Source organism: Pollicipes pollicipes, unplaced genomic scaffold (assembly GCF_011947565.3).
Source record: "Pollicipes pollicipes isolate AB1234 unplaced genomic scaffold, Ppol_2.1 Scaffold_4219;HRSCAF=4965_pilon_pilon_pilon, whole genome shotgun sequence".
NCBI classification, from domain to species: domain Eukaryota; kingdom Metazoa; phylum Arthropoda; class Thecostraca; order Pollicipedomorpha; family Pollicipedidae; genus Pollicipes; species Pollicipes pollicipes.
In genome coordinates, this window is record NW_023596448.1 from 26,705,894 (window position 1) to 26,727,376 (window position 21,483).

Here is a 21,483-nt window from a genome sequence, read left to right on the forward strand (position 1 = left end):
CATTTTACAAACGTGGCGTCTCGCGAGGCGGCCCCAGTGGCTATCGCGGTAAAAATTACGCGAGATTCGGCAGGCGCGTTGACGCATGCAGCGTCCCAAACAAGGCTTTCCCCCGGGAGTACGGGTAGATCGCCAGCCGGTCTGGTCATTCTCCGTCGCCACGGTCCAAGCCGACTGGTTCCAGAATTGCGGGTATGCCCGCAGACTGCAGTGCACGTCTGGCAACATTGCTCAGGGCTTTGTCTCGGCGAGGTCTTCCAGCGCTGTGAATGTCTTGTCCTCGATCTTCGGGGAAGAGTTGCGACGGAGCTCTGCGAGACCAGAGTCCCACGCCCGCTACTGGCGCTTAGCGCCCGCTTGTGGAGCTTCTGAATCGCCGCCTCGGTGTGCCAGTCCTCTGCCGCCAGCTCGGATTTCCGCACCACGCTTGCACTTAAGCATGCTGGCATCATGGAGGTCACGAGCTGTTCGCAGCAGTGGACGGATGACACGTGGCTTGACGGAGCGAGGGTCTTGATCCGACGAAGCCCCAAGCCGCCGTGCCTTGGCAAGACGACTGGACTCCAACAGTTGTCATACAAATTGGGGTGAAGCACGACAGTTTGATCACTACCGCCGGCTGAGACATATCAGTTCTCATCGTATTTGTGGTGCTTCTTCCGCCCTTGGCCATTTGAAGGCACCAGCATCATTGAAATCATGGCAGTTTAAGATTTAGTCAAAATCTTTTGATGCATGAATTTTGGGGATGAAGCCCCATGCTAAACAGTGCTTGTTACGTGCACTCTGCCCCCACCATTCGGTCGTGAACTCCCGGGCGCACGGCCGCATTTCGTGGGCAACGCTTAGCATGCCGCGGTGGTCAGCGTGGACCATCCTGCCCTTTGGCGTTATCTGACCTTTAGCTTGGCCGCTGTTACCGATCACAAACCACTTCAGTCAGGGTCAAGCAGCAAACACCTAAAGCCACCCGACCTCACCCCGCCAAGGTGAGTGATTCGGAAGTGAGGCGCTCTGACCAACCGAGATATGTGGATGGGAAAGCTCATATAAGTAACGTTGTTGGTGGCAATGCTCAGTCCATAGCGTTACTGCCAAAGCGTAGGCGTGAGGTGGTGTAAATTCATACAAATCCCAACATGTGGTTGGGATTTGTATGAATTGATAACCCGTTTCCTTAATCGCACAGTTGTGCTCGTTTCAGGAAAAATAAAATCAGGCAACTTCTTCGCTATTCCCAATGCTTCCAGCGGTCCACTCTTCTCGCATGCGACATTACTCTACAAACTTCCCCCATTTCCTGCCGCTGAGGGGCTACGTGACCTCTGCTGACCCCACTGACCTCTGATCCTTGGGCGAGGCTCGGATAGAGCACTGCTCTTCCCCGAGCGGTCGCTTCGCCGAGCAGAGGTCATCGATGCTGCCCGCCATGCCGTACATCGGGTTCTCAATCAGCTCCCGCTCCACGGCATCCGTCCGGCCCTCCTGTCAAGGTCACGCCACGGTCGTTTGAAGGTCGCCACAGCAAAACCGCCAAATTCACTCAAAAGCCACGTTGCGGTCACGTCTAGATCCTGTCACGGCTAATGCGGTCTTCGCGCGCAGGTCACAGTAAGGTCAACGCGGACATCACGCTCACACCACTCATTGTCACCCAAGGTCACGTCATGGCTGCTACCGTCATCAGCCGCGGAGGCATTTACTGTATTGATTGGGTCCGCCGTCAGCCCGCGTCGGCCTGTATGGGCCGTCCGTTCTTAATGAGGGCCATGTCGCCGACAATCTGGTGGGCGAGGCGAAGAAGACCGGGCAAGGGGTGGACGGAGTGGCGTTCAGATCTCTCGCTCATGACCGCGTTCTCGATGAGCATTGATGAAACTAGTACGCTTGATTCGTCATGAGCGACAATCGTAGGCGTTCAAGTGAATGGCGCACAAGGCCCTGTTTCTCCCTTTACAAATGCAGGGTTCCGGCGAGCGGGGAACGCGAGAAAGTCCGTGCGGAGTCGCATAACTTTACATCGGTATATCAAAACGCAGCATCGGAATACCGCAAGAGAGGGGTGGAGAGGGGCAGATGACGTCACCCGTTCACCTTGGAGCCGCGTCGCGCCTCGGTCGGAGCGACGTAACTGGGCCGCGAAGGTGTGACGTCACCAGAGACGGGGGCGGTGCCGCCGGAGGCGCTGGAAGGGGAGTTCATCCCACCATGTCCGGCCTGCAGCAAGGACATCAGATGGATGCAGGCGCAGCAACAGAGTGTGTTCGCTCTGTACAGAGACAGAGCGGCAGGAGGGGGGGGGGGGGGGGCCTGCAACCAGGGCGTTGGCTGTCGTTTGGGGACTGGCCACGACAGCCACGTCCCCTCCACGACGTGGCTGTCGTGGAAGGGACCGTTGTTTCCTCTTCCGCGCGCAAGAAATCAAGGTTCCCGCTCAACCAGGGTTAAGTACAGAACCATGCTACCATGGATACCGCACGTGACATCCTTTCCCCGTCTCTGTACTGCGGTTAATGGTGTCAGTCATCAAGTGACAAGAATGCAAATGAGCGTCATTGGATTTAACGTTTGCTAATGGACCCACGGACGTCAATGTCACACTTGACCACTTTGCTTCGAAGAAATGTCCGGGCCAAGATCCCTGCAGCGCTCTCCGTCCCGGGACAGCTTGTGCGCCTCAGCATGGTCAGCGGGCGTCAGCCTGGTGATTCAATGGCGCTTCTTGGACAATACTGAGCATTCAGATACATCCGCGGGGTTAGTTACAGATACAACTGCGGTATGCCTCTTTTGAGGGCTAATGTGGAACGCTTAAGGGCTGCTACGACGCCCATTCCACGCGAGGTTGAGCTAAGTTCAAACCCGTTTCACTTTAATGCGCCAGTAATTTCCGTGAGTTATGGATACTTCCAGTGATATAAAAATACCGCTATCAATCAAAGGCATAAGCAGCTTAATGTTATCCCGATTTATGGAAGTGGAGTGACCTTTGCACTGAATAATGACATCGAATGTGCCAAGTAAAAGCAGTTACGACGCAATTACAAAATTGTTCGAAGTGCATACTAAGTATTCAGAGAACTCTCTATCTCCCCCCCCTCTCTCTCTCCTCCTCTCTCTCTCTCATCTCTCTCTCTCTATCTCGTCTCTCTGCCTCTCCTCTCTCTCTCTCTCTCTCTCTTCTCATCATCTTCTCTCTCTCTCTCTCTCTCTCTCTCTCTCTCTCTCTCTCTCTCATTTTCTCTCTCCACCTCTGCCTGCTTCCCTCCTCTCCCCTCCTCTCGCTCTCTCCTCCCTCTTTCTTGCTCTATTCTGTCTCCTCCGCGAGCCGCTGCACAAGATGGCATCGCACACGCCCAGCAGCGTCTTTCGCGCACAGTGCGCGTACCTTTGCAGCCCCCTCCCCTCCCCCCTCCATCCGGGCGCCTCACCCACTCACTTATCGGACGACCGCTGGCCCACGAGCGACCGACCTTTCCATGTATGGCCCCGTGTGCCTGCACGGCCCGCGAAGACGCGTGACCAACAGGTCGCCATTGAGCGGGTGCGAGGACCCGCGGCCGGCAGCGGGCCGTGAACGGCACTGTGGCTGCACTTGGCCTTTAGCTGGCGGTCAGTATCAGCGCGGCCGGGTTTAATGGGGATGCCAGCCAATTAACGAAACAGCTGGAAAACTTTAAACTTGTCCTCACAGTCAGCTGCGACAGAATCAGGTGACGCAGAATCAGCTGACGGCAGAAACAGCTGACGGCAGAAACAGCTGACGAGGAGAGCAGCTGGGGAAGATGCCGCTGTCGGCGTAGGCGGTTGGCACAAAGTGTTGACTCAGCCACTAATTGGATAAGTGAGTATCCAGTAACACGCAAATAGCGACGACATAAACAGCAGGCGATATCATCAGTTGCCGACGCAAACAACCGAGGCACAGTCGGATGGCGACGTAATCAACTAACGACGAGAACAGATGCCCGCGGTAACAGCCTGAGACACGAATGGATGAGACCACAGACCGTCAACGGCACAGGAAGTTGACAATACAATCAAATGGCGACCCAAAGAACTGAAAATACCAAAGCACCTGACTGACGTCACCAACAGCTGACGGCACAAACGCGTAACGGTACGCGCAACTGATGACACAAAGAACTGATACAGATAAGAGCGAAAACATTTCATGACGTCAAAAGCCGACAAACAACCTTGAAAGATCCAACAGGTGGCTGAGGCACCAGCGGGAGCCCCAGTAAAGAAAATAACGTTTCTTTCTGCTGCATGGCATAATGCGACGTTCTGCCGGGTGACTCACACAGCGTGCAGTGACCTATAGCAGGGGCGTACGAAGGATTTCACAATAGGGGGGGGGGGGGCAACTCAAAATGATGAACGGAAAACCGAATTTGGCACGCTGCTGACGCTTGAAAACGATCACGTGCCGTAAAACAGTAACGAAAGTTCTTGATCTCAATTCCCGTGTCTACCTGACATTTTTACCTGAATATTTTGACAAGAGCACATTAATTCATGCGATAGGTTTAGTGAAGGGAGGCACGCGCCTCCTTGGCAACTTTGTGTGCACGCCGCTGACTCAAGAGGTTTTGATCGGTCAATGAACTGAGTTTTAAACTGAGTTTGAAGCGATTATCATTAAGGTGTAACTAGCTTAAACTCTATTCGTTCTCTGCTACCATCGGTACTCACACGCAGGGAAAAAGGGATCCTGCGTAGGTAGGGAGGTAAATTTGGGGTTCCAATAAGCTTTTTACTGGGTAATCTTCTACCAAAATCGGATCCTCAAATGGTCTTATCTGATCTCAGTCAAATGTCATCCGATCTAACGGTGCGTAAGATATCGTTATTTGTGTGGTGCATGATGTGAGATGCGAGTTGGAGGACAGATCAGACACATTTTTAACCTATTATCTCGCTGATAATGGCGGTAATCCGCCGACGCCGTCGCAAGTTTCACGTCAACGGCAAGGCCAATGCAGATAAATTCGAAACACTTTTATAAATTTGAGTATACCATGGAGAGGCTACACTGTTGATTTGTGCGTTCGGAAATGAGCGCTACGATGCAAATGCATAATACCGATGACTAGGCCGAGCGGATGGCTCTCTGAATCAATCACGTCTGCGGAGAACCTGTAGTTTTAAAAGAAAGCCCGATGGATTTATTAGTACTTCCTGATCACAAGACACATAAGTACTTGGTAGTAGGATAAAATGTTCTAAGTTCTAAGACACAAAAGGTGTCATTTATTTATCGCAGGCACTACTTCAGCGCAGGGGTTAAGAGATTGCTATCGAATGCAGACTATGATGCAAAGCATAATCAAATGAAATTGAAAAAGGAAAGTAACACTACACTGGTTTATAAACACTCTTGAAAATAATAAAACTTGGTACAAAACCAGACATTCAACACGACGACAAGTGCTTGACAGATCTTCGCAAAAACGTTTCGAAATCAGAACGCCAGACGTCAGTCAGGTCGCGACAGGATGATCTGCTGTGGATGAGCCCCGGCCAGGCCGTGGCCGGCCCGGGCTGCGCCGCACCGCAGCAGCCAGCCGAGTGTGACCAGCCGCTGGGCCCCGAGCGCTCAGAGGCGTATGGATTTAGTCTCGGCGGGCATCGACCGACGCCGAGTGCGTGGCCTCCCGCACCGACGCCGCCAGCTGACGGCACTCGTCTGTAGCCAGCTGACGGTGGCGGCGCAGCAACCGGCGGACGATGGATGGCGAGCGCCGCTGCGTGGCGGTGTCGCTAGTGGGGCGCTGGCTTCGTCTGGGTCTTGGCCTTCCCCCAATCCCTCCGCCCCCAGCGTGCCTATACCAGGCTATTGTATGGTTTGAAACACCCAATGACTGGACAGAGTCAATACGGAGTTAAACTCCCGTATTTTGCGAAAATTTGTCACTCTGGATGACGTTTCACCAGCGGAACTTCCTAGGCGACATCATTGAACACGAAGAAACGTGATAAATAGTGGAGGCCGAACCTTTCCAAAGGTAACCATCGCCATGCATCAGCATGGGGATGTCTTTCTGGGAGTTCAAAGTGACACGGTTATGAGTTGTGAGTTATCGGTGTTATCGGTGTAATGCCTGAGTGATCGGTGACCTGGGAATACTGCGTTATTGCCAGCTGCTGCGACCGTGTCTGGTCCGAGTTGCGGCCATCAGCTGTTCCAACCGGCCACAGTCCGCTGCTCGCGGCTCGATCCCGCAATCAAGGGCCGCGAAATGTTTACTTTCGCTCGCGAGACGTAATGACTGAAGTTGCAGGACTCCAAACTAGGCCAAACAATAGCGAGTATAGGTACCGGGCGTGACAAGAAGGGATGGAGGGTTTCCTAGGCGTGACACTCCGGGGGCCCCTATTTATAGCAAGTGCTGGAGTAGAAGCGCTGGTCGCGGGGCTCAGCACTCTGTGTGGAGTCGGAGCTGATTCCATCGACAATCACCTAATTTAATGAGAAATCAACATAACGTTAGTTCAATCGCGTCTTGCGAAGTTTATCTTAGCAAATCGTATATGGTATTGATTCGTAAAAAAAGACCTTTCAACTGACAAAATCGGACAGTTCCCACTCGCCGCCAATTAAACATTAAGTTTATCAACAGCTTCCTTCAGCTGTTTCAGTCGCATGAATTAATGACCCCAGCAGGGTTAGTAACAGGTCTTTGCCAAGCGATCTCTTGCCGCATGGGCAACGAGCCCGGCACTCGGGCATGCGAAGCTACGGAACACTCATGCTGTGGCCTGGTGGCCAAATGACGGCGATGATTTTTTAATCGCACCCCGGCACGGGACTTCACGAGCGCTGCTAGTAAAGGTCTCTCTTGCCTGCGGGGAAAACCAATTCCCTATGAGGAGCTCCAGCTCTTGTGCCAACTACCGTTCGCAGCTCGCAGATCCGTGGCGCTACGCATTTGAGCAACGGTGCAGCTCTACAGGTACTGGCAAACACGTCCCACACAAACGTAGCAAACCACAGACCTGCAATGTCAAGAGACGACTCTCGTTTAAGCGACTTCCACCGGTGGCGGATCCAAAGAAATGTATTTTCTTGCTTGGAAACTCCTTTTTAATTCGGAGCAAGAGTGGGATCAAAGTCGGAAGTAAGGTCTGCGTCGCTTTCACTAACGTAAAGGTGATCACAAGCGTGGCACAGAACATTTCGCAATCGGACATCGAGGAAAAATGCAACTTTCGCTCAGGGAAAAGTCGAAACGTCTAGGCCAGCCTTAGCAAAAAACACCATTGGTTCAATTAGTCAGCTGGTCCAAAGAGAGGCACAACACAGCCGGAAGCGCAGCATCGCTGCTCGCAAGTTTGCGCGGAGCTGGCACTACAGAAAGACAAACAAGTAGCAACTCTACACGGCAGAGCCTTGGCGAATGGGGGAGACAACAGACCCCTCCAAAAGAGTCAAAGAAGAAGCAAGAGTTAGCGGTTAGTTGGCTGTTTGAATTCGTAGCAAGATTGCAGGTGATTTCTTACGGAGCTTAGACATTGTCTAATGACACTGCCACCGACACTAGCGGGTAAATCTTACATTCCTGTCACTGAACAAAGGATTTCTCAGAAAGGCTCAAGTCAGAAGCGCGACGAATATGCAGCGCGGTTAAGGTACAAAACCAACACGACACAATTTGTAATAGAGTCAGCAATCGAGGGAAACATGATCTGATCATCCACAAATGCATCATCACCCTTGTAGAGAAAAGTTCACCACGGTGCGCGGGCTCTGACTTCAAACAGCCCAAGCTGACCCGAATCCGCCTCGACTTCACACGACATGCATACTCAAACAAGGCCGGTGCTCTCGTAACTGCGCGTGAGCAATAGGCCAAAGCACCTCCGCGTCATATCTATTCATTTCCACGGGATTACGCTCTCCACCAATGGCCCGCAATGGCAATGACGCGCATGTTACAGGGTGAGTTGTCAGAATCGTACCGACGGCAGTGGAACACGAAGCATTGATCGCCATGCTGGCTGCCGACATTCATTCCTTTTCATCGCGAAATGGCAAGCCGATGTGAGCTGGTCCCAGCTAACTCAGTCCTAGATGGCGCTTGGAAGCTTCGCGTCGTCTCCCTCAGCTTAGTTTCTGTTCTCGAGGAAAGCGAAGGGGTGAGCCTGCCGCCAGAAGTGTAAAGCGGCTGCGTTCAGTGTCCTGGTACGACATCGGCATCCCTAAGGAGAGCCGTGTCTTGGTACGGTCCAAGTCTTTCTGGCCCAAATGCTCCCCATTGTTTACAACCGTGAACATCCGCTTGTTGATCTGACGTGCTACGCGACTTGTTGACTACGACTGCCACGCCACCTTGTTGAGTTTCGCAACGCAGCATAATGTCAGCAGCTGAAGCACACCAGCTCGTCTGAACTTGACGTGTGCTTCGGTGATATTGAGTTGTACGGAGCGCAGTGTCAGCTAGTTTGGACTCGCCATAGTTGGTGGGGGTCAATTTGACCAGAAAGGATTTGTCCGCATAACTTCAAAATGATGTGAAGTACTAACAGCAAACATTAAGTGCAATAGGTAACAAACAAAAAACATTTTTTTCAGGCATAACATAATGAGATGTGTGTCATAAGGTCAATGATCTGCGGCGGGCCAAGCCAGGTCATGGCTGTCAGCGAAGACAACTCAAAGGAAGTCTGTCAAGCTGATGCTACAACGGGGTATTAGGCGAAGTTCTATAACTTTGAGATGGTCGCTGTGACAGACATACAATTCAAATTACGTTTACAACTCATTCTGCTGACCTTCAGCCATGTCTGACGGTTAAGTCAAGATCAAACTAACTGCCTTTCACGAGATAGCCTGATATGTCAGGTAGCTTTTGACGCTCATTTTGAATTCCTTGACGACGGGGATTTCCTTTTTTCGGCTTCGTGAAGGTCATGGGAGGTCACTGACCAAAAGTAACATTAATCGGGCTTTTGCTTTGAGGAGCAAGCCTCCTTGGGTAGTTTTTGATGATGGTTGTAAATTCAGATATCATGATAATCTCAAAGGGTTTTCATTTTTCCATTTTTTCACTTTACTTTCTAAAAGCCAACTCAGTCCACAGACCTATTGTGAACACCAGTTCACCTTTGCTTAGAAAATGTATCTCTGTTAAAGCTAGTTGTGTGAGGAGGTTTGGGAGTTCTTCGGGCACACCAATCCCGGGTGCAGTGAAAGTCACATCGTGGGACATCGTTTGATCCGACTCGATCCGAAGATAGCGACTTAGAGACTTACAAATGTGAAAGAAATGAGTGGAAATGAAGCCCTGTCTATCCTGTAAATTGTGTTTCTCTAGCTCTTACTTTGTGAGATCTCACCTAGATCAAATTGGCCTTCTCATCCGAGCGCGTCGCATTCAGTCACCCGCTCACCCGGGCGAGAGTTGATCGCGTTCCATGACTAAAGCCCGGGTCAAACCGCTTTTGCAGGCGCCGGGCGAGAGCTGATCGAGTTCCATGACTAAAGCCCGAGTCAAACCGCTTTTATAGGCGAACGCCCTGCTGCACACTGTTAAGATCTCTATTGTCTTGTTCTGCCGTATATGGTTCTCTATATGGTTTCAGTTTTTGGTGCGTCTTTTTCTGCCGCCACTCTTAGCTGAGTTTCAACGCAGACCACGAAATGGACGCTGCAGCATATCTGCATTATCTTTGCGGTGAAACAGCTCAAGAACAATTCGAATATCACCACCGGTTTGACTTGGTACACGGCGGGCACGACCGGCTTCCAGCTTCGTCGGGCGCCAGCCGACGCACGGTAAGCAAACAGACAGGCTGATCATGGCACGGTATAGACGATCTGATAAGTGGCCCATGTAGCATTTAAACCTTGTTTAACGTCGGGTTTTATGTACGTTTAGCTTCGTAAACGAGCGAGAGTTAACTGTGGTACATGACGTGTTATCGCGCCAGGTCGCTCGTAAACAGTTTGGGAAATTTTAAGCTACTTGTTTTGCGGAGGGTAACTCAATGCTTCGTTTCTCATAAAACCCAATGCTTTGTATCAAGACCTGCTAACTACGAATTTGTTCAGCTAATCTGCTCTCGATGTTGATTGGGTCGATGTACTATCTTCCGAAGATCGCCACAAGCGGATGTGTCATCGGACTAGATTCAATCACTGCACCGGTAAAGAGGTTCAATACTCCCTTCACCTCGTTCCATAGGTCCGCCTGTCCACTGGGGCCCTCCACAGTCAGGATCAATCCACATACCGTGGATCAATCCGCTGGCCGAATTGGACCGGATCAGAAATTTCCATCCAAAATGTGGAGTAAGACTGGACCGGATTTTCGATTTGGCCAGCTCACATTGGTTGAACGGATTGAAAGAGAATTAGACGGAAATCATCACCAAATGGTTCCTGAAATGCTCAGTAGAGACATGCACTCAAGAAATTATCTTTACACTACTACACAAAAATGGTAGTACCAGTTCCAAGCAATGCACAAACAGACCACATATCACATAGCTCAGCCACATTTCCTCAACCAAATTTTTTGACTAACAGAACACGTTGGAACGTTGATATGAATGAGTGACGTTCGCATATGTTGTTTTGAAAAACTAGAGCTGTCATTGCTTTCAAGGTAGCTAAATGGCTTACAATCTACTACCTAAGTTATCATCACATAGCTATCCTTACTCTATCTTGCCGGCAATCCAATTTAACCCCAGAGGTTGGCATCGTTATTCAGATTTGAAAATGTAGGCAGGGGCATGTATTGTTGATAAAAAGCACAGCATAGAGTTTTTTTAATTCAAGCTTTTGTCTGGGAAAACTAAACACAATTAAATCCACGGCAACTCCATAGTTCCTGTTTGCCTAATCAGCCAGCCGAATTTCAGTTTCACGCCAGCCTCAAATTAGGTACACCGCCTCAACTAATTCATTTTCGGGTTCTGCCAGACTAAAGTTGCGTCCTCGTTATAATTGTCGTCATCCTCTCCCAAAATTGATGAATCCGAAGCATGTAGCACGCTGTCCTCTACAACCAGGCATCGAAGGTATCTTTCTCACTCAGCAGTCAGTCGCTTGATGCGAGTTAGGCGCTCTTTGCATCCAGCAAAAGCTTTGGAATTAGATGAGAGCTTATTGATTTGGTTCCTATCTATTCTGCTCCCACTTGCGTTACCCATACACAAATTAGACACGAACAATGCATTTGCACCCTTGTGATTCTTCTGTCATGATTCAGAAGGCGCAAGGCACTTCACAAAGAAATCCAGAAATTCACGTGGACGAGCATGGCGCCCAATACATGCATTCTTAACGCACATGAGGCTTTGGTAAGATTTGGAGTAGCTTGTGCGATCACCAGAGCCCTTCGTAAGTGGTTAGCATATATACGAGATGTCAAGGCAGCAGTGGTCATGACAGGCCTCGGGTGATGGGGAAAATATGCCTAGCTCTCGCACGTTCGTGGATCCAGAAAGATTATATATTTGTGTCCGTGGCACTCACGACGCACGAGAGACGTGACACACTTTGACTAAAACGCTGCGCCATCTAAGAAGTTGTTTATGGCATCTCTGTTAGCGTGCTGAAAGCAGCAAGAACGGATATAAAGTGACGTAACATTTTGAACATATCTAGAATTTGTTTTACTGTGTAAATGCGACTTAACGAGGCTGTACGATGCGCGACTACAACTTAACAGCTTTTTATTTGCTGCCCATATGCGCAAAAAGGGAGGTCCGGTAGCATACGATATTTTAGCAACGGGGTTCAAAAATGACGCAATTCTTTCTTTCCCTGGATGAAAGAGGTGGTACGCAGGCACCAACCAGTGGAAGTATTGGCGCAGCAGGTGACCCAACAGGCAGTAATGGTCGCAATTAAGGCTGTTTGACCAGTTGGTGTGTCCGAGAACGGATCCTCACCTTGACCGCCTATATAAAGTGAAATGATCGCTTTATTTATTCAGCAGGCGTACTAGATGTACGTTACCCTGCGCTTGTGAACCGGGTACCGCTGACACTGTAGGGTGGCACGTGGAGATATATTGCACATAATATATTATAGAAATATTGCACCTGGTGTCTGAAATTGTTGGATGATGTCCTCATACCTTTTAAGTTATTGAAATCAGCAGCGGTTTTGGCCTCGCAATACAGCGGTGCTTGCGATTTATGGGCAAAGATAATCATAATATGATTAATAACAAAATAAGCCTGGTTTACTCTGATACTCATGCAAAACTGCGTTCCCGTCAGGCAACAAGCTATGCTAGGTATCTAAGCATCCACTGGTTAAAGAAACTTCTTGCCAATTCCCCAACGACAATTAACAACCAACACACATCTGAAGAACCCAAATGAGCCAGATTTTCTGTTAAAATTGTAGTAAAAAGTCCTTAATGAGGAAGCTGATTGGCGCGGTTTTATTTCAGAAAATATGCATGTAAGTCGGACCGGGCGGGATGGGATCAAAGCATCTGGTAAAAGCGGATTGAGGGGTAGATTGGATCCGGACTAGCCGGATTGGATTGGACCGGATCCTGAAAATTCAATTCGTGAAGCGCTCTGCTGTACACTATGCTCGCGAGGTGCGGACACTGATTGTGTTTGTTGAACGGAACAGTCTCATTTAAGACATTCACTAGTGGTCCACTAAACTTGCCCAGCGCCACCCAGGACGTCCATGGACTGTGAACAGAGCTACCCGTCTGTCCGTTATGCTGTCTTTGAAAAATACGCTTCGTGACACCACGCAAACATGATGGCGCCGTGGCGAAGGCAAAGCAGCAAAGAACTTGTAAGCAAAATATAAGCATTCCTGTCTCGGAGTTGAGTCCAAGCGATTTCTTCTGCGCAGAGGTACCGCCTATCATTGGGAAGCCGGCTGCGAGAGATGAAAAACGCATTCGTTATGCCTTTATATAACCATGCATTTATCTAGTGTAATACACTACCAATCCGGCCATCCCACACGAGGGGGGGGGGGGGGAATTGCTGGTTGGCAAGATACCACGCGGTCACAATGACTGGGCTGGGAATTCTCGACTTTGGCTCAGATGGCTCGGTAAAAAAGGTAACGTCCTGTGCATTAGCATTACCATAACCAACATTGCCTTGGAGACAGTGGATCAACGTGACCGTGTTTGGGACCTCTGACAATCGTGCTCTCCCGAAACGGGAAGGGGAAGGGGCCGTCAATTACCCTTAGCCAGCTGTACTCGTCTCCTGTGACTGACACCCGGACAGGGTGGGAGCACCGAGGAGCACAACCATTGCGCCACGCTCACATGAGAGCACCGAGGAGCACATCCGTTACGCCACGCTCATATGGGATAACTAGAGTGCTACGCCCTTTGCCATGGCTTCCCGTAGGATCGGCCTTGCGGGTTCCTGCTGAGCCGAAAACTCAGCGACGCCCATCGCTGGAAGACGTGGCATGACCTGCGTGACAGGCACAACGGTGACCTTTGCTGTTCTAGTTTTAACATTTTGCCGTTGAAAGACGCTAAATCCGGTATCACTGTCACCTTTCTCAGCATCGTTCACCCGCGGCGGTGTTTAGCTGCCTGTCGTTCGCCCGCGGCGGAGTTTAGCTGCCGGTCGTTCGCCCTCGCTCCGAACTTCAATGTCAGCTGACTGCGCTGGAATCGCTTACGTAAACGCGATTATCGGTCACCTTTGTACACGCCGCTAAGCCCTGCACTAGTACAGCACCGGCATGACATTGTTCATATTTTGGACAGACACAGAACTAAGCTGACTTTGGTATGCGTCCGCGCTAGAGCGGGGTTACCCTGACATGCCGCCCCGTCCACCGGCCACGGCGGCGCCTAGGTCAGCACCAGCTGGACGTCCGGCTCAAGGTCACAGGAATCAACAGCGCCCGAGGCGATCGATGTCAGGCGAGGCCGGCGCCAGGGGCGCACCCAGGCCAGAAAAGGAGGGGGCCGCCCGGCGACTAAATTATGTCATGCGGATGCGAGGCCCGCTGCGTTGGAACCGTAGTCGGCAGTGCTCGGGGACGACCGTCGGCGCAGACCAAAATTTGAGTTTGCCACATGCCAGTGAGCCCGATGGGTCCTGGGCATCGGTCACCCGACTCGATCCGCAGCCGGCTGACATGTCGTGGGGGAAGGACATAACCGGATGGTGGAGTTGCTGGGCGGACCAAGGAGTGCCCAGTAGTCTATAAAAGAGCAGAGGTCCTCGGACGCACCTGCGGACCTGGACCTGCCGCTACCGCTGCCGTTCCCCACACACGGTCGAGTGGTCCCACACGCCGTAAGTCGAACTAAGGGAGCCTCGGCTTTGTAATCACCGCAACGCGCTCGCGCGACTACTCACGCTCGAGGCGCCGGGCCCGCTGCTAAACTGCGTCAGGTGTTATGTGCGTCGCTGCAGGATGATTATTATCATTACGGCTGGCGCGGCAGCAGCTGCCGCTGCCGTCTGGGGCAATGACAAGTGTGGTCGAGGACGCTACCCTGGCGCGGGCCGCCGCTGATGGCTTAATTAAGGGTTAGTCAGCGTCATTTAACACATCCGTGGCAGTGTGCGGTGCAGGGTACAGCGTTCTGCGTCAGCAAGCACTGCGCGCGAAAAGATGCACCGTCTAGCCGGCCGAGATTTCCACATATATGATACATGGATGCTTCGTAGCTGGCTGCATCATGCACTGCACCGATGTAGACTACTCGGGTGATGCGGGAACTTCCTCCCTCTCCAGCACCGAATAAATCGATTAGCACGGCCTCTTCTTGAACGGCACCATACTTAAACACAGTGGCGATCACATAAACGAACATGTCGTATCTCGCACCCGCGGCAGGCTACAGCCTGCGTCAACAAACGCCACCATGCCCCGCGCTTCAAAACAGAGGCGATACGAATATATCTGGCGGACACGCTACTGCGTCATGCCTACCAAATTGATGGTTGCGCCCACCGGCTGCGGCTGGGACAGGCCATTTTGCATTCTGACAGTTGTGACGATACCGAAGCTGATTAAATCGCGAGTGAACAATGATAAAGGAGAGCTTAATTTGCTATTGCAGTGGCTGAAGCGTTGTGGTGGCGGGGGCGTACCCAGGCACGCTCAGGGTGTGCACCTCCTTGCATTGATCCCCGTGTGCCGTAGGGGTGTGTGAGGAGTGAAATGATTGTCGAGAGCGCTGTTTTCAGACGGATCACTTCCAAAGGTCAGATAAAGAGCCCCTGTGTTTCTCTGTCTCCTGTTCTGCTGAAGGTAGCCATGGTCTGGGCTTGTTGCCAGTGTTCGCTAAGGAGTTATCAGACATTGACCCGCCAACCCAGACCCATGGACGGGTCTGAGCCAGACCAGACCAGACTAGACCAAACCAGACTAGACCAGACCAGGTCAAACAAGACCAGATCAGACTAGACTATACCAGACCAAGTCAAACCAGACTAGACCAGACCAGGTCGAACCAGTCCAGATCAGACTTGACCATACCGGACCAGACCAGGCCAGGCCAGGCCAGGCCAGGCCAGCTCAGACCAGGCCAGGCCAGATTAAGCCGTGGACAGGTGCAGCTCATACCTCTCAGGCTAGTGCAGTCCCCATTCATGTACATAGAATGGTGGTCCATATGCGAGGTTGGTGCGTGAATTAAGACTACCATGAAAACCACTCACAGCCAGTTCGAATAAAGATGCCCGACAAACTGGTTCGACATGCGTGCTCCATTCTTTTCAGCCATGGTGCAAAATATTCGCTTTGATGTGGCACTGGCACGTGCACAGCTCCCATGCTTTTTACACGAATAATTGCAAAGCGAGTGTGATCGACGGCAGGTCGCTGTGTCTTTGCCTCCGCCGATGGGCGTTGCCTCAGTTTCGTCCGGAGCATGGGCTTATCCCTACCAGAAAATTATCCAGAGTCAGATTATCCATCAGCAGAACCCGACCGTAAGCCATTCGACTCCCAGCCCATGGCTCGAGAGGCGGGGAGGCCGGCACTGAATACTGATGTCTTTCTCTGGTTGTTTTTATAATTTCCATCGTTCTTGCAGTCCTCTCATAGCGTCTGTAATACACCTATTATTGCAATATGTCTGGTCGGATCCGATGACTTGCACGCGTCCGTTCCGTAGGTGTCGCAAGTGCTGTTGTAAATATCTAAAGCACGTTCGTTTACCCAAAGGTCTCATGAAAACGTCACGTTTGTTGTTTATGTACACATCTGTAGTTCGTGTGGCTATCAACTTTCCTCTTTCAGCGCTCCATAACGCATGTTTTCTCACACCACGCCCGTATTTGTTGATTGTTCTGATATTGGTTTCATGCACGCTCAAAGGGGGAAGATTTTATGAAGCATTTGCTAGTTGGATAGAAATCTAGAGGTACCAAGTTTAGATCAAAATTTACGCTCAAGCAAAAAAAAAAGCGACGATGATGATTTGCGCCAAACGAAAGGAAAAGCGCGATCAGCTGCTACAGCGGTGTAGATAAGCCCTCGATCAAAAACCATTGAATAGGCATCCAAGCCGTGAACAATAAAAAATCTGCAATGCCATGGCCAAAAAGAATGGTAGCATATGGCCCTAACATCGACTGCGAGCTCTCCTTACTTTTGTTACGGATACAAGGGTCCAAACCTGGCTCAGTTAACCAACAGTTTGAATGTTGGCTCGATTTGCGATCTGTTTTCGGTCAAGCACATCATTTTACAAGGAATAATTAATGGACAGAGTTACTTTGGGTAGAAACACCAGCACATTGCTACCATGTAGTCCTAAACACGAATAAGGTGTTGGTGTAACTTGTAATTTTTTACTTTTCTCCGCCAGGGGATATTCTCTTTACTTTACTCACGTAGAAGCATTGCTCAAAAGGACACGTCACAACTTAAAGGCAATATTTGATTTACCACTTGTACCTTTCCGCGACATTCCGGCATTTTCATGGATTGTGACATCGTACTAGGGTCAGTCAATGTGTTTTTAGTTGTTTGTATGTTGATGTTAGTAGCGGTAAAAAAACAAAATGTTTGCAATGCGAAAAGTTCTTGCTTACGTCTTTGCCAAAACTGTTGGCTCATTTCCAGTGGAGCAGGTACGGGTGGGGGGAGGGGGGGGGGGGGGGGGGGGGGGGGGCGCAGGAGGCACGTGGTGCCCTTAGGTTCCAAGAAACCAAGGATTAAGGGCCTGATTAAGGGAACGACGATTAAGGGTCAAATTTGAGGGCCCCAGGGCCCGAAGAGCTGGCCGGATGTATTATGGGAACCCACCCCACAGAGCCCGGCCCTTAAATGCCAGTCGAAGAGTACTTTGCGCCAGTAGGGTCCCATGGGTCGATGGGGGTTTCTATGTCGGTCAGGTACCCTTAGTCCGTTCCGTGTCGATCTGGGCCTGGAGGTCCATGTCCCAAGCAGTGACAATGCCGAACCCGCGATTTATGTTTGTCAGAGCCCCTGAGTCGATGGGGAACGGGACCCTGAACTCCAGAGGCTCTCTTACGTCGGTCGGACCCTCTGACAATGAAGGGAGGTATGAGAACTTAACGAGAGTGCACATTGCGACAGCAGAAGGGCCCTCTGTCAATCAGGGCCCCCAGTAGTGAACAGTGTGCCGTCCACCCCATTCCAACCAGGGGCCCGTTACGCCGAACTGGACGGAGTTTATGTGCCAGTTATTGAACCACCTGCAGCGATAAGGGATCTCGTTGCGTCAATGACGGCTCCCGCGTCGATCCGGGGTCAACTGCGAGTGTCAAGTGGCCTCCTTCGTCAGACAGGGGACCAATGCATGATGTATCCCTTTAAGCACTTATGGATCAGCCGGAGGCCCACCCCCGTGTCGCCAGAATGACAGCCGGTAGGCACCGCGCGCTGCGGCGAAATGGCCCACGTAGCCGCTGCAGGAAACAACAGGCGGTGGGCGCAGGGCGCGAGAAGGACCGTCGTGAAATAATGATTCCGCATGCCTTTTAAAACAATTCGTACCCCTCAAAATAGACTGCAGCGTGTCTTTTCATACTTCAAAGATTGTCCTCTGACGGATTAAAAGTTGTAGCAGCACGAAAAATAGACATTCTGTCTTAAGTCTAGCAGTTTCATCACCAGATTACAGCACCACATCGCGGTGCTATAACGAGCTTCCTTCTTATCATGCGGATGGATGTCAAAGAGCGTTCAAATGCACTTTTTCGGATGCGTCATCATTTTCGTCCGCCCGTTCGCCGCCGCTCTGTGTTAGCCGCGTGGCCGACGTCGCTTACCCTGCGGAGACTGCAATGCCGTGCGTCGAGGTTTTTGTTTCAAGACTTATGAGCGCGCTTGGTGAAAACTATGTACTATAATTTTTCTCGCCAATCGATTGTGACTGGAGGTTGAGTGCTTCAAGACGGACAAACATTGGCCATGTTGATCCAAATATTTAACCCCAACTCGATCTACAACCAACGGTCACGACTCCTCCATATCTCGGTAGAACCCAGCGAAATATAAAACCCGGCAAAGTCTGTATAATGTCTGAGGAAGAGTCTACTGAGCTGTTGGGCTTGCACAAAACAGGTGGTTTATACAATGTAGATGTTTATAGCGCCTGCTTTCTCAGTTTATCACCTTTGAAATCTAACATAAAACATAATTCATCCGGTGGCCCGTAGCTTGTGGCATCCTCCGGGAGCATCTGGCTTCTGTCCGAGTCAAAGAAGATGCAAATGAAAATGAAAAGAAAAGCTACGCCGCTGCTATCTTAATTTTACTTCATTGCTTATTTTCAGCTTCTTGTAATCTATAATCTGATGCTCAGGGCGCGTTTAAAGCATGCCATCTTTTCATCATATGTGGTTGTGTTCCTCTTGACGAGAAACGCCAGTGAGTACGCTTTCCGCGAGAAGTACAGAATTAGGCCTCGGACGGGATCTGCTAGGAGTTCAGTATGTTTAGCAAAGTTATTGCACGGGAACAACAACCGGCAAGCGCTTGAAGTGGAGTCGTATAAGAAAAGCAAACTTATGACGTCATGTCATCTCAATGATGATCGGGGACATCTGTATGCAGATTTGCAAACCTTGACGGATGTGCTCGCTAAAGACCCCAGCAGATGCTGCGAATAATGACCATGTGCCTTTCCCAGAACCGGCAACTACAAATGAGGCAGGGTAGCTAACAGTTAATTCCCAGTCCTCGGACCGGCAAAGTGGCAATATGACACTTGGCCAGCCGAGACACCCTGTGGCTGTTGGCAGGCCGTCTCCAGCTCGCTCGATCCAGGTCAGCAGGATTTCCGGTCAAAGCCACCGGGTCGACGGTGACCCTTTCACTAAGGGGCGAAGCCGCGGCCGGGTCGGTGGCCGCTTTCGTTAGAGGGGCTCTGCCTGGACCGGACGCCCCCCTCCCTCTCCCACAGGGCGATAAAAGAGCTTCGGGCCACAATTCGGGCAAATGTCGTCCTTTTCGACACTGGGAACTGCAGTCACCAGCAGCGGGTAACGAATTGGCGTCCGCTGCCTGCTAATGAGGACTTCACGGTTGTTGTTCCGTGGCCTCTAAGACCGAGGAGAACACGGAAAGACATGCGACATGGAGAAGCTCAATACATAACGTGCCGCTGTTTCCACTTTTCCAACCGCACATTGGCTCGCACCTGAACAAGCTGAAAGGGAGTCTGCAATGACGCGGCCTGTAGCAACACGGGTCGCACCAGCTATGGATGGCTTCAGTCGCTTAGCAACATCCAAATGTACCACATGCTGTCTTCCCCGATCAAAGAACCTGGACCCAACAACCATCAAATGCACAAACCGAGCGCTCGCGGCCGATTAGCCGCCTAGACAGAGGCATCGGACCAATATAACATGAAACTGGCATGTCCGGGCTCAGGCTATAGAATGCCATAGCGTTGCGCGAAAAGGCTTCTCCCACTGTTGGCGCTGAACGCTCACCTTTCAGCAGTCAGGCGCTGGCCGCGACAAAGTCAGCCGTGTTCGCCGACCAGAGGACCGCCGCGGGGAGCGTGAGTCACTTCTCCGCGTCACCGGCGGTCACTCGGAGGGTCACAGCAACCGCCGCCAGCCGAGCAGCGCGCTCGCCCGGCCCGGCCCGGCCGCCGCAGGAGCACAGGGCCATCTTAGTCGGAGTCTGTCGTCGATCAATGCCCGGCGGCCGCCATGACACCGCCGCGCCCCGCGCCGCCCGCGGCGCCGCCGCGCGCGCCGCCCGCGCCCCCGGGCCACCGGGTCAACACTAGCGGTGACCCGCGGGTCACGTCGCGCGCGCTGGGGTCAGCGATGCGCACGCGAGGAAGACGGCGGACGTCCGTGTTCACGCTATAGGGTCACCGCTCGAGTTTAGGTCGCGGCGTCTGTCGCGCCGACGACGACGCGGGCGTCACTTGGGCTCGTCCTGGCATCTAGCGGGAGAATCTGTACTAGAAGTACGTGAAGTTGCGCAGCCAGCATCGTCTATGCAGGGGTCGCCGTGGGCGAAACTGAATTGAGGAAACACTTTACAGTGCATATCGGCGAGCCCATCAAAATCGTCAACGAATGCCCTGTCAGCCGTTTGGCACTTGTCCTGAGCACGGAATGATGCCACTAACGATCTGCCAATGTTGGCTCAGATTTAAAGGCGTAGGAACATTTTGAAGAGCAGATGCACCAAGCCATTTCTTCGGTTAACTTTTGCACGCGCCATCAAAAAGCCAAGGTTGAGTTTGCAAAAAAGGTGAGTGATGAATTCCCACCCATTCCGGTTCTTAGGCCTATGCTATATTGGAAATGGTTTATTTGGCCTTTTGAGACCATCTCCAGCCGAGGGATCAAAAGGCTGGGGCAACAATGGCTTTTAAAATTTTATGTTTTCGAAGCGAGGCAAAGATTTATTCTGCCACTTAAATTCTGAACAACACATATTCTAACAGCCTTGAGCTTTTTCTTCGCATCACTTCGTTGTAAGCTTGATATAAGCAATAAAGTTCTTCTCTAAGCCCATGTGCTTTCACATTGGGTGTTGGGACTTTTTATTCTGATCACTCTGAGCACATGAGCTCTCGTAACCATGAGCGAAGCTTGAAAGGCCAAGTTTTGTCAATATAGCCCGTGCCTCCTTGACAATGTCGCTTAACCAGTGCCCCCTGGTATACTGAAGGTCGATAATTGCCAGAATGAGAAATCTCAATTCATGACGCCGTAGAGTTTGCATAATCATTCCAGAAAACGCAGAGCCCCTACCCGAAATAATGCCACCATATGAACAAGGGAATATGTCGTGAATTGGTGCGCCATCTCTCTCCCTCTCCCTGTCTCTCTGTCTGTCTGTCTGTCTGTCTGTCTGTCTGTCTGTCTGTCTTCTGTCTCTCTCTCTCTCTCTCTCTCTCTCTCTCCTCTCTCTCTCTCTCTCTCTCTCTCTCTCTTCTCTCTCTCTCTCTCTCTCTCTCTCTCTCTCCTCTCTCTCTCTCTCTCTCTCTCTCTCTCTCCTCTCTCTCTCTCTCTCTCTCTCTCTCTCTCTCTCTCCTCTCTCTCTCTCTCTCTCTC

General features: G+C 51.2%; 1 protein-coding gene across 1 annotated transcript in view; it reads right to left on the minus strand.

Annotated features, from left to right (window-relative positions):
• Window positions 1-21,483, minus strand: part of LOC119095083 (uncharacterized) — a gene marked incomplete in the record, with an annotated part of 55,513 nt that overhangs the window by 21,730 nt on the left and 12,300 nt on the right. The window contains 2 exon segments of the mRNA XM_037217975.1: window positions 1,343-1,485; window positions 2,095-2,212. Of these exon segments, the coding sequence (XP_037073870.1) occupies window positions 1,343-1,485; window positions 2,095-2,202 (251 nt within the window).